Source organism: Stomoxys calcitrans, chromosome 5 (genome assembly GCF_963082655.1).
Source record: "Stomoxys calcitrans chromosome 5, idStoCalc2.1, whole genome shotgun sequence".
NCBI lineage: Eukaryota > Metazoa > Arthropoda > Insecta > Diptera > Muscidae > Stomoxys > Stomoxys calcitrans.
The window spans coordinates 39,841,426-39,854,590 of NC_081556.1; the positions used below are offsets into that span (position 1 = coordinate 39,841,426).

General features: G+C 37.8%; 1 protein-coding gene across 3 annotated transcripts; it reads left to right on the plus strand.

The window, feature by feature from the left end:
* The first annotated feature begins 543 nt into the window (after positions 1-543).
* LOC106080938 (KH domain-containing, RNA-binding, signal transduction-associated protein 2) lies at positions 544-13,165 on the plus strand. Of its 3 annotated transcripts, none has more exons than XM_059368444.1 (7): positions 544-668; positions 1,006-1,243; positions 1,303-1,427; positions 6,109-6,695; positions 6,768-7,006; positions 7,067-7,739; positions 11,256-13,165. In XM_059368444.1, the coding sequence occupies exons 2-6, from the start codon at positions 1,063-1,065 to the stop codon at positions 7,147-7,149; spliced, it is 1,215 nt and encodes a 404-aa protein (XP_059224427.1). In that variant the 5' UTR covers positions 544-668; positions 1,006-1,062; the 3' UTR covers positions 7,150-7,739; positions 11,256-13,165. The 3 variants fall into 3 exon arrangements, with proteins under 3 accessions (XP_059224427.1, XP_013098022.1, XP_013098021.1); XM_013242568.2 differs by having other exon boundaries at positions 545-668; positions 7,070-7,739; XM_013242567.2 differs by lacking the exon at positions 544-668 and adding an exon at positions 701-841.

Here is a 13,165-nt window from a genome sequence, read left to right on the forward strand (position 1 = left end):
GCGAGACAGAATATAACAACAAAGAGAATGCAAATAAAAATCTGACATCTAATACCGTCAAATCTGGCCGGCTGTTAACAGTTGTTCACGTGAGACCACCTTTTTTAATTCGCCTTGAGTTCGTGAGTTTTCTACGAATAATCGGCCTAATGTGTCATAAAATAATGCCCATATTCACAAAACTTAATGCATCTTTAAAGTAGGTTTATTCTACAGATTTCCTTTATAGAACTGTCATTTGAGCCTTCTTTAAAGCAGCATTATGTTTTGTGAATACCGGTGTAAAAGTTTTATGACATGGCAAATTTTACATACGTTAAAGTTGCACATATAGTGTGTTACGAATGAAACTAACATATGACAATCACATTTCAAAATAACACATGCGTGCTCCATTACCTCTGACAAAAACATAAAGAAATCAGAATTATTTAAAATATATGTCAAAGTATAATTTTCTGTGCGTATTGGGTCTAAAACTTTCATATAATGCCGTCACAAAATTTGGTTCGTTTCCGTCCTCTGATTTAGCGGCGTCTGCAACTTCGCGAAAGCTCTGTTCTCTGATTCTTACCGCTTAGCATATACTTATTATTTAAACAATTTAAACAAATTAATAATTTAATGATTAATCAATTGATTGCATCGATTAACATTTAAAAGACCTGGTGCGTGTATAGTTAGTAATTATCTATGTATTGATTGCAGCAAACTACAAACGGGTCTCTCGAAGAAAAGTGAAAGTGCTACATTTCTTTTACAAAGAAAAAAAACCCAAACATTTTCCTTCTTATTGATTTACGACAAGATCTATTTTTGTTGTTAAACAAAAGTGAAAAATGTACGTTGGCGTCTGGGTTTTGTTCTTCACATAGTTTGAAGAGTTTGGGGGAAGGTGTTTGTTTGTGTGATGTTTGTTGTTTGTGTGCAATTAATAATTGCAATTGTTTTCTTGAGTGAATGTAATTAAATGTTTTTCTTGTTATTTTTTTTACTAATATTTAGAAGACGCCGAGTTTTGTAAAAAAATCTGCGCTTTGAGTGGCAAAGAAAGAACTAAAAATGGCCACTACCTATGAGGGAAATGGCGACTATGTCGATAATTCTGGTGGGGGAGAACAGCACCAGCATCCTGACACTAACTACCTTAACGAAAAGGCAAATGAATATGTGAGGGAATGTTTAAATGAGAAATCACGAATGGATCGAAAGTTCCCCATAGCGGAGAAGCTACTGGACGCAGGTAAGAGATGAAGAGTGTCTTGCGTTTGTGAAATGGTATTAATTTTTTTATGCTTCCAGAAATTGACAAAGTGCAAACCACTGGACGTTTACCATCCAAAGAACAAAAGTATGCTGATATTTATAGAGAAAAACCGCTGAGAGTGTCACAAAAAGTTTTAGTACCCATAAGGGAACATCCAAAGGTAAGGAAGAATCAGTTTATATTATGCAAAGTAATGAGTATGAAGGAGATACGTCTAAAAAAACAAACAAGCATCAAAGTGATGGAACATTACTCTAAAGAATTACACGAAATTGGTAATTTCGAAGTCCTAATACCTTAAGGGATAATGTAAAAATGGAGAAAAACTACGGGATATTCACAAGGCCAAAGGGTTGTCCTCTCATCAAGAGGTAAAAATTTATCCAGTGTGATAGATTGGCAATAAACTCCAGATCGAGGACCGAATATCGAATCGGATCATTATCATTTCCAAGGATTGGTGCAAACGCATCCACCCTTTCCCAACCACGACCTCCAAACTTATTTTTTACTTCAGAACCAGGTGTGAACATTATTTGCTAATCATTACCTTGATGCAGAAAAGGTTCACACCTATCTGATGTGGTGGCCACCGTGGTGCAGAGGTTAGCATGTCCGCCTATGACGCCGATTCAAATCATGGTGAATATCAGGGCGGTTATGCCCTTACTAATGCTGCTGCTACATTCGTGAGGCGGCGTGTGCGGCACGCCGTTCTGACTCGGCATTGAAAAGGAGGCCCCTTTTTATTGAATTTGGACTTTAGTCGGCCTCCACTAAGTGATATGAGAGAAGTATCCCCTGTTCCTTAATATAATGTTTATGGCAAATTGAGTATTAGTAGACTCTGCGCAAAAAATGCAACGCAAGTTATGGCAACGGCATACTCCAACAATCCCATGGCAGCCGGTTGCACGTATCGGATTGACCCGATGGAGTTCTTCATGGGCAAGGGCTGCCGCCTCAGTAGAACGCCCTGCTACAACAACGACAACAGCAAACTCCACTTGACTGACCCAATTGAATTGCTTGAAGAAAGCTTGCAACGCCCTAAATGAAGGAGGTGAATCGATTGAAAAGGAGAGAGGAGAAAAGTCTATTGGATAGTTAGCAATATTTTGGAGTTAGCAAATAGGAACAATCGCTGATGGCAAGCAAGACAGTAACCCGACTAAAGAATTAAAAGACAGCCAAGGATTGCTTTATGAACTTTTTAAGAAAAGAGGCCACATGCTGATGAAACGTACGTTCAGATCGTTTTAGTAGCCACATATTTCCATGTGTTGTCAAGCTCCTATTGGTATGCAAGCTCGCTCTGGTTCATAGCATAGATAGTCTCTGATGTGATAGCCATTGGCTATTTAAAGCGCTCATAATTCGCCTTGTCATATCGACTATCGTAGGCAGTCAGTATTTATGCAGGAACGGTACCTCCCACTGAGACTCCACTCGGCAGCGCTGATTTTTCGCGACTGCAGTTGCAGTTACTACGGAAATCCCAGAGCTTTCCACTATCCACAACCTGTGGACGTGCCCGGTAGCTCTCAGCTGAGCTTCTCATGATAACGACGGACAACACACGGATCGAAACTCAAAGTTTCAACCTGTGCGACGCTCACAGTTATCTCCTGCCGGGATCAAGTGCATGCAGACGGGTCGCACAATTTGGCCAATGATAGAAGAACGCATAGCTTAATACGTGTTAAACACAAGAAAAGAAACGAGACAGTATCTCCCCACAACAGAAGTATAAGTCTCTTTCCCATCGAGGAAGGTGGGAGATTATCAATGCGGCTTTCGTTCTGGTAAATGCAACATAGACCTTATACTCAAACTGTTCCCGGAAAACCTCAAAGAGCGAAAGATTGGCACATACCATTTTTTCATCGACTACAAAGAAGCTTTGAACAGTTTAGCCTATATGTTTAAAGATATTTCAAGTCATGTTTTGTGCTGCAAAACTAGGAAGGCTGGAACATGACGCTTCCCAGTTAAGATAGAAAAACATCTCTCCGAACCGTTCAATACCAAACCAGGTTGCTATTGATAAGGAGAAAATTTTATGAGACGCAGAGAAAACTCTATGAGAAGCTGGGGTGAAAACGGAATGACATACTATACATTAGAGTGGGTCAAATTGTGTGGACCAAAAAACCACCAAGAGGTTATCAAAATTGAAATCTAAGTCGAATACTAAGAAAATTTGTACATGAAACCATAGATCTAAAATCAAAATCAAGCTTTCGATTTTTAACTAAAAGTTCGTCCATAACTATTGTAATTTATCTTCTGATCCCAGACCAACGGCTGAAGAATCCTTGGATATGTCTGTCTGTTTGTCAGTGATATCTTTCCGTATCATTTGTCCGTCTAACCTTTTTTGACGTAGTGACCATAATTTTTAACCGATTTGCGAGAGATTTCGTATGGATTGTTGTTGTTTTAGCAGTGTGTTGCATACTGAGGCGACAGCCCTTGCCGAAGAAGGACTTCATCGGGTCAATCCAGGATTCTTCTATTTAATGCACAATCTCGTGAATAAAATAGGAATAGGAAAGGTCGGAAATTCCCACCGACCTTCCCTTGACATAGGTTTGCTTTTTGTATTTAAGCAGTTCACTGGATGCCTTACTCTTTATGATGGTATTCACAATACGTTCCATGGTTTTGAGTAGAAAGGACGTAAGACTTATAGGTCTGTTGGCCTTTGCAAATGCTAATTTGCCCATGAATGCTAATTTGCCGTTTTCCTCAAAAATTTCAATATGTCCTCCGTTGTCTCTGCTTTCACTCATGTGTCTACCTACGCTACAGTTTGGAAATGGGGTTTTGAGAGAAATTTTTTATCCTGGCGGCGTCGTTAACTCTATCGCAGAAAAGCTTCCAGGTGGCAAGTTCTCAATTCTGATCATCTTATTGTACTCCGAGATCCCAATAAATTAAAACTGGCTTTGTTATAAAGTCTGCGAGCCTCTTTCCCAATATTGCGTATCTGCACGGTCATCCAGCGTTTTCTTGGGCTGATTTAATTCGCGAAGAGTACGACTCTTCGTCAAAGTCTTGTATGCTTGTACAATCACGGAATTTTGCCGAAGTCTTTTTCGGAGTAGTATTCCGGAAGCTTATTGGGTTCGGCGCTGGCCGTGCTTTCTAAACCTAATGTAACGCTGGTCCGAGAAGGAGTGAACCATGTAGACCCTCCAATCCTGAATCTCATCGATTAGATTTTCCGATCATATAGTCGCATCTAAAACCTCCTCCCTAATCCGTTAAACAAAGGTGGCGGTGATCCCATATTTAAGTGTTATTAGGTCGTTCAAGAGTTCTGAGCTTGGCCCAGCTTATCAGTGTTGGTATTATCCCATGAAATGTGGTGAGAGTTCGCATCGCACCCAATTAGTACCTTATTTCCTGTCTGTTTTGCCTTGCTCACCAGTCGTTGCAGCTCCGATGTGGGTAAATGGGCTTATTGGGACTAGGTGATGGTCTCGTCGTCTACTCTCTGTTCTTAAGGCTGCATTGAGTTTCCCCTCACTGCACTGCCTGATGTTTCAAAATTAGGATCTCTGCATATCCTAGTCTTCGGAATACTGAGAAAGTCGGTGATGGTTCTATCCTCGGGTCCTGTTAGACTGTATTGAGTCTCTCGTCTTTGTTCTGCTTGATGTTTTAATATTAGGATCTTTGCTTATCCTAGTCTCAATATTGTGAGTCGGTTATTGTCTCGTCGTTGGCCCCCTGTTCTTTGGGCGGTATTGAATCACCTGCCACTGCATGGCCTGATGTCCCAATATGAGGATATTTGTTTCCCAAGTCTTCCCAATCTTGGACCTGTAGTATGTCATGCCTTTAGTATTAGCCAAACTTGTCTCGGAGACTTGATCAATGCCCACCACAAGGTTAGTTCCTTCCTCCTTCTCCTCCCTGTGAAAGACCTCCCATTTCTCCGCAACCAAACCTTGGTTTTGTTTGCCTAAGAATCCCAACATGCCTTCCGTCGTGGATTTGCTGCCCCATACCTTGATGAATACCGTTGCCTTTGCGAGCTGGGGGATGTCCATCTTTCTCACCTGGTCGAGCTTTGCGGCCTCAGGAAGTGTGGATATTTCTGAAGAGCTTTTTGATGTTCTGTAGACAAAAAGCGCAGCGTAAAGATGTCCTCTCTATACTCACAGCTCATCATCTGTATGGGTGGACCCTCTTCAGAGTTGCACATATGTTCGAAAATCTGCTCGTTAACCAGATCTTCCACTTGGGACCGTTGATCAGGTGGAATCCTTCTGGATGCACTGCCAATATCGATGACTGCATAAGTCAGCTAATCTATGTTGTGCTTCCTTGCCATTCTGTTGTAAGAGGGCGGCTTCTTACCTTTTCCAGTGACCATCTTGCTCTTACGGGATGGCAGTGGCGTCCTTTTGAAAGTCACAATCCTTCATGAAGACTCAGGCACTTCCTTCGTTTCTGTTCCGATTTTATCTCCCTCCGCAGGACACTGTCTGGAGTCTCTATTGCAGGAGGGCTGGCTTGGTCTTCCCACAGTACTTGAAAGCGGAGAGCTCTTTTTCTTCTTCGGTTTTTTTTAGCAATGTTCAGGGTTACTTTTATAAGTTTCAGAAAGGCGCTAAATAAAAAAAAAATCCCAAGAGAATTTATAACCTGATCAAATGAAACGAAGTTAAAAGTAGCGTACGAATCTGACATTGAAATATAAATTAAAACTTTTGTAAAAGAGGGCACAGCGAGTTATGCCTGGGTGACCTAGCTAATTTTAAAGTACTTCAACTATTAACTTTATTTTATTGTGGTTTTTTTAACTTATTTTTCTGCATTTATTTCAGTTTAATTTCGTTGGCAAGTTATTGGGACCCAAAGGCAATTCGTTACGTCGCCTTCAAGAAGAAACCATGTGTAAGATGACCGTACTGGGACGGAATTCCATGAGAGATCGCGTCAAGGAGGAAGAATTACGCAAATCGAAAGATCCCAAGTACTCACATTTGAATAGTGATTTACATGTGGAAATTTCTACTGTAGCACCTCCAGCAGAGGCATATGCCCGCATAGCGTATGCGATGGCTGAACTTCGTAAATATCTCATACCGGATAGCAACGATGTTATTCGACAAGAACAATTACGTGAGCTTATGGACAGTACCCACATATCGGAGGAGCATAAAACGTCTGGTTATAAGAAAATTATGCCATCACATGCCTCCTCTAGCGGTGGTGGGGGTGGTGCAGGAATTATAACTGGCACCGGCAGTGTAATTACATCGAATGTTTCAAAGAACATGGTACCATATTCCAAAACAGCAGGACCAGCATCAAATTCAGCCGCAGCGTATAATAAAAATAATGCTGCACCCAAACAAAAAGTTATGTCAATATTGGAAAAGGCCCGTTCGGCTATGGAGGAAACATATGGGTATAATATATATAATGCTTATTTTTGCAAGGTTATTTTTTTCATATGGGGTTTATATTTTATAATTTACAGACGTGGCTATGACGAAAGTCAATCGTTCGAACATCTGCAACAGGGATATGATGCCTATTCGTATCCACAGCAATCAGCACAATCAGCTGCTCATGTATCACAAACTTCTGGCATTGGCATAAATCACTTGAATACAGTGCGAGGCCCTTACGACACAGGCGAATATGAAACAAATGATTATAATAGACGGGGAGGAGTGGGCGGAGATTATTATCAGAATGCTGCCACAACATATGGCGGTGATTATTTTGAGTTTATTTAAGCAATGGTCAGTGTTTTCATTTTTCTGTCATTTGTAGCAGCTGGTGGTGGTGGTGGTATCCAACCGAATGGCGGTCTAAATCCGAATCAAACGCCAAATCGAAGTCATGTTAACAGGTGAAATTTATTTGTAGCGCCATCAACAAATCACACAACAACACAACAAAAATCACATCAGCAGCCCAATAACAACGTTATTTCGAACACATGTTGTCCCACGATTTCCTCTTCTACATCTACAACTTTGAAACCAGGAAACTTACTACACCAACTGTCTGATATACACGATCCCCTATTGCCAGGACGCGCAGGTGCGGGCGGAGTTGGCCCAAAACATGAACTAAATAATAATTTATATAAATCCTCAACAATCTCCTCATCATCTGTATCATTACATCTGGCTGGCACTTATCAACAACAAACAAACGTAGGAACAGGCACAACTAAAAACAATAACAATCTAAATCATTCCTACAATGGCCCAATTCCTCTTACACATATGACAATACCAACAACACAAAATTTCCCACCGTCTTCTGACACAACATCAGCAGCAGCAACAATTTCCAATAATCTTAATAACAGTAACAATGATAATCAAAAAACGACAACAACAGCAACATTATTACCACCAATTCAGAACACTATCTCAATGTCTGATACAACAAATCAACAACAACGTACGGCAGCAAACAGCTTATTGTTCGTAAGGTACTAAAATGAAAAATATTTCAAGTATGCAGAAAAAATATTTATTACAAAATGGTAGCGCATATATACTTTTAACTATCAAACCAAGCTAAAAGCATCGATATGCGTTTCTATGTTTGCAATAAATATTTTAAGCCTACAAGAAAATACGTATGAATGTATCCCATGCTTCCAATTCCCTAAATTCAAAAAACGACTTACCCCAAATCCTTTATGCCTTCTCTTAAAATTTTAGTTTGTTTGGCATTCATCTTACTATACAATGTTGGTTTCCGAAAAAAGCCTTGCTGCTGAGAAAAAAAATTCCATACTCTCAATATTTTGCTCACTGCTCTTTCTCTTCGGCTGGTATAAAAAGTACGCGAAAGACTTATAGTCAAAACTGTGTGCAAATTTTTTGAAGAAGATTTTTTTTCATAGGATTTTATTTTGCTTTTCTATTCTGAATAGAAACAAAAATCCATTGGTCTAAGCTGCGCACAATTCCAACGAAATGAAATAAATTTGGGAGCAAAATCAAAAGAAGCTCAAAAATAAATGAATGCACCAAAAGTAACTGCAATATGCTTATTGCACTTATTACCCAATCGATCGAAGATTGCTTGGGTAATAAGCTTGGCTTTATATGCGTTGCTGTCGGCGTTTTATTTTTTCTAACTGCCCTCAAAGAAGAAGTAAACCAATAAGACCCAACGTTTCACTCGAGAGGCATCCCAGCGAAAAAAAAAAAAAAACATTCAGAGTTCGGTCAGAAGTCTATATGAAAGTCGGCAAACTCATCTGAATTCGAATGAAGTCTGTCCGAATTGGCAACGAAAAATATATAAAATGGTTGACGTGTTCTCTGACCGAACTGTCTGAGGTAAATCATGGAAAATTCGTTAAGAGTTCTACCGAATTATGTTGTTGAGTCCTAATGAAAACAGATGTGTTTTCCGACTGGTATTATCGATTTCTGACCGTATTCTAGAATAGTGTTTTGTACAATTCGTATGTACCTTCCGACTTGTAGTATCGATTTCTAACCGACCATCATCGCCAAAAGAACAAAACCAAATCACCAGAATTGAAGCTCAAAAATTCCTAACGGTATTCAACAAAGCTCCGTACAAAACCATTCATTGGTGACTGTTTCTGCTGAGCTCGTGAACATTGTTGAAAATGACAACAAAATGACAGCGAGACGCTTTCATATACAGCGCGTAATTTCTTATAATTCACTGTAGCGGCTATGTCTAGTCTTCAAATACAAGACCAGTTGGTTCAGTGTTCACGAGTTCACCAAAATCAGTCACAAATGAATGATTTTGTGCAGGGCTTTGTTGTATACCGTTAGGAATTTCTAAATTTCAATTCTGGTTGGTATTGTAGCCACATTTTCATGTGGAGGTTGCGATATCGTCAAGCATTTTCCACATTTCCACATTTTCATGTGGAGGTTGCGATATCGAGCTAGGTGAGCAAGCTCGTTCTGGTCCAAAGGACCGATCGCCGCAGGAACAGGGTGGCCATTGGTTATATAAACGCGCCAATAACCCGCCTTGTCATATCGAGCATCATAGGCACTTAGTATTTGTGTAAGAGTCGGTGCCGTCCGATCTCTCACTGAGACTTTCCGCTCGATGCCGCTGATTGTCCGCGACAGCCATTGCAGCTACCGTGTATGGAGCATTCCACTATCCACAACCTGTGGATGCTGGATGGACACCACACAGATCGGACTTCAATGTTCCAGCCTGTGTGGTGCTGACAGCTATCCTGTGCCCATGATAATTATGTTAAACGGAAAGTTTTGGCTATTGAATAGATCCTGAAAAGAAAAATTGCCTGAATTAAATATGCTGAACAAATAATGCGTAGAAGAAGATGGACCTCGACGCAATGACGTAGGGGACAAAACGGAGGTCTTGACGCAGACAATGAAGTTCTCCATCGGATTAATCCGGCACGTAGAACCGGCTGCCATAGGATTTTGAGCAATGGCTTGCCATTGCGCTGCTATACTATCGGGACAAGTAGTGCTTTCCTCAAGCAATTAGATCAGCCGAGTGGAGTAAGCCACAACAGGTGGCAACGGCTAAATCGGATAATAATTGCGGCGTTTATGGGCTTAAGACCCTAAATCAGCAGATCGTCCTATATGACAGCTATATATAAATATGGGCTGATCTGAAACATGTTTGAATCGGATATCGGGAGGCTCATAACAAATCACTGATTAAATTTTAGCGAAATCGGATAATAATTGCTGCTTTTATGGGCTTCAGATAATCAGCAGATCGTTCTATATGGCAGCTATATGTGAGTAAAGACCGATCTGAATTATTTTTGAGTCGGATATCGGGAGGCTTTAATCAACTCACTATTTCAAATTTCACGAAATCGGATAATAATTACGGCTTTTGTGGGCTTAAGACCCTTAATCGGCAAATCGGTCTATATGTGATTAAAGACCGATCTGAAGCATTTTTGGGTCGGATATCGGAAGGCTTTAATCAACACACTATTTCAAATTTCAGCTAAATCGGATAATAAGCAGCAGATCGATGTGTAGAGACAGCTATATCTAAATATAGTCCGATCTGAACCACATTTGAGTTGAATGTCAGAAGGCTGAAGACAACTCACTGTTTTCAATTTCATCGAAATCGGACAATAAATGCGCCTGTTACGGGCTGAAGAACCTAAACCAGCATATCGGTCTACATTGCGCTATATGTAAATATGGTCCGATATAGACCATAATCGGTTTGAATATAAGGGTCTCTAGTAAAACTTCTTGTTTAAAATTTTAGCGAAATCTGATATAAAATGTGCCTTTTACGGGCTTAAGACCCTAAATCGCCAGATCGGTCTATATGGCAACTATATTTAAATATGGTCCGATCTGAACCACATTTGAGTCGGATGTCGGGAATCTTCAATCAACGGCTTTTACGGACTTAAGATCCAAAATCGCCAGATCGGTCTATATGACAGCTATATTTAAATATAGTCCGATCTGAACCATATTTGAGTCGGATGTCGGGAGGCTTTAATCATTTCAGCGAAATCATATAACAGTTGCGTCTTTTATGGTCTTAAGACCCTAAATCACCAGATCGGACTGCATAGCAGCTATATCCAAATATAGTCCGATTTGGCTCATACAAGAACTTAACCTAAGTATAGAAGAATTTTAGACTCAATATCTCAATTTTTAAAGACTGTAGCGTGATTACAACTGACGGACAGACACACGGACATCGTTAAATTGTCTTAGTAATTTACAACGATCAGAAATATATATACTTTGTGGTGTCGGAAATGGATATTGCGATGTGTTGCCAACGGAATGACTAAATGAATATACCCCCTATCCTATGGTGGTGGGTATAAAAAATATAAAAGGTTGTCTTTTGAATTGGCAACACTACATGTAAGCTACCCTGTTTCTATTTTTTTAGATAAACCTAAGTTAGAGAATTATACAGCCTGTAGTACATAATACCACTTTTTAATAAAATCTTCTTACAGACCCGCAAATCATTCAACAACAACCACTACTACCCTACATGTTGGTAAACTACCGTTTTTGCCGGTGCAGCAGTTTATCTGAAGCATACATATTCAGCTATAATAATAAAAACAACAACAACAGCTACTACTACTACTACTACTCCTTACAAATCTACAAAAACAAAATCACCACCCACCAACCAACCATATACTTCTCCCTCTTTATACAAGAACAAAAACCAACCAGAACAACAAAAACTAAACAAGAACACAATACTGTTTTATTTCATCTTACATTATATATTATTGCGTATTTTTAACTAATATTTATAATTTTTAAAAACAAAAGCGTAAAGAAACAAAAGAATTATTATATTTACATTAAAATTATTCACACGCAGTTCGGCGCATGATTCCTGATACAAGGTTTTGAGAGCGATATTATTTTCCGTAAAAAAGCCACAAAAACAAAATTAAGATAAAGTCAAAAATCTTGGATCACTGCTAATTTATTGACTAGCCAACAAACAAGACAAAAAAACTATTTTGATCAAAAAAGTTCTAAAGACAAAATTGGATTGGATGATAAAAATTTCAAATTTTATTTCAAGCCATTTGCTATAATTTCGAAAAAACCAAAAATATATCGAAACCTTGGCATGGATTATGCCGTCCCTGTGTTACCTAAGGCTCAAAGTCTTATAAATACAAAAACAAAAAATAAAACATAGACACGTTTAAAACAAAATAACCATAACAATGAGATAATTTCATTAAGAAAACAAAAAAAAACAAACAAGAATTAAAATTCAATGAACAATTAACTAATTGAAAATTAAATAGTAAGATAAACCCCCAGATAACAGGGCGGAGAACAGAAAAAACTAAAATGAAAACAAACTTACAAAATAATATTTACTAATTATTACAAAACCTTAAGCATATATACATCTATATATATATATATTTACAAATAAATATTGACAAGGATTAAAAAAACAGAAAGAGAAACAAAAACATTAATATAAACTTCTAAAAATTCCAAAATATAACTAACTGCATAATTTGATTAATGACTAAGAAAAAAAAACTCAAGCGACCCTTGGAAACTTTAACAACAACAGTCTAATGTGAATAAAACAACAACAACAAAGAAAAGAAATAAAATTTAAACATGAGTTAAAACTACATAGCAATGAAACAACAACTTAAAATGCAACACTTACAATTGTGTATAACTTAAATAAAACAAATAAAAAGGCATAAAGAATTTTAAGAGTAAATAAAAACAAATCTATATATATATTAATATATACAAACAAAAAACATTTAATATTTATCATTACAGAAAAAAAGCGAACGAAAGCATAAAACAAAGAGGGAAATAAACAAATACATAAAAGTAATATATATAAAATATAAATATTAACGTACAATATCACAAAAAACGGGCACATAATAAATTAATATGAAAGAAACAAAACTACTATAAAAACAAAAGAAAAAAACGACAGATTTTCAAAATAAAAACAAAAATAACAATTAACAATTTTTTAAAACACTCTAAAAAGACAAAACAAGTAACAAGTAAATGAAAAAAGTAAAAAAAAATCATACATTCGCAAAAAATGCAAAACAACAATAACACAATGAAGTACACATTTCCCCAAATGTTACTCTTAATGGATAATAAAGGAATGAATCGAAACCACAAGGAGAAATACACATAATTACTTTATAAAACAAATAAAAGGAAACAAAGATACATACAAACAAACAACATGGAATAATATATATACATATATATTTATATGATCATACTTATGCGAAATTTATTAAATATGCAATATATCTAAATGTTATAAAGAAATCGATAAAATCTAAAAAAAAACTAATTGTCCAATAAAAGTCAATATTCGCCTATGAAA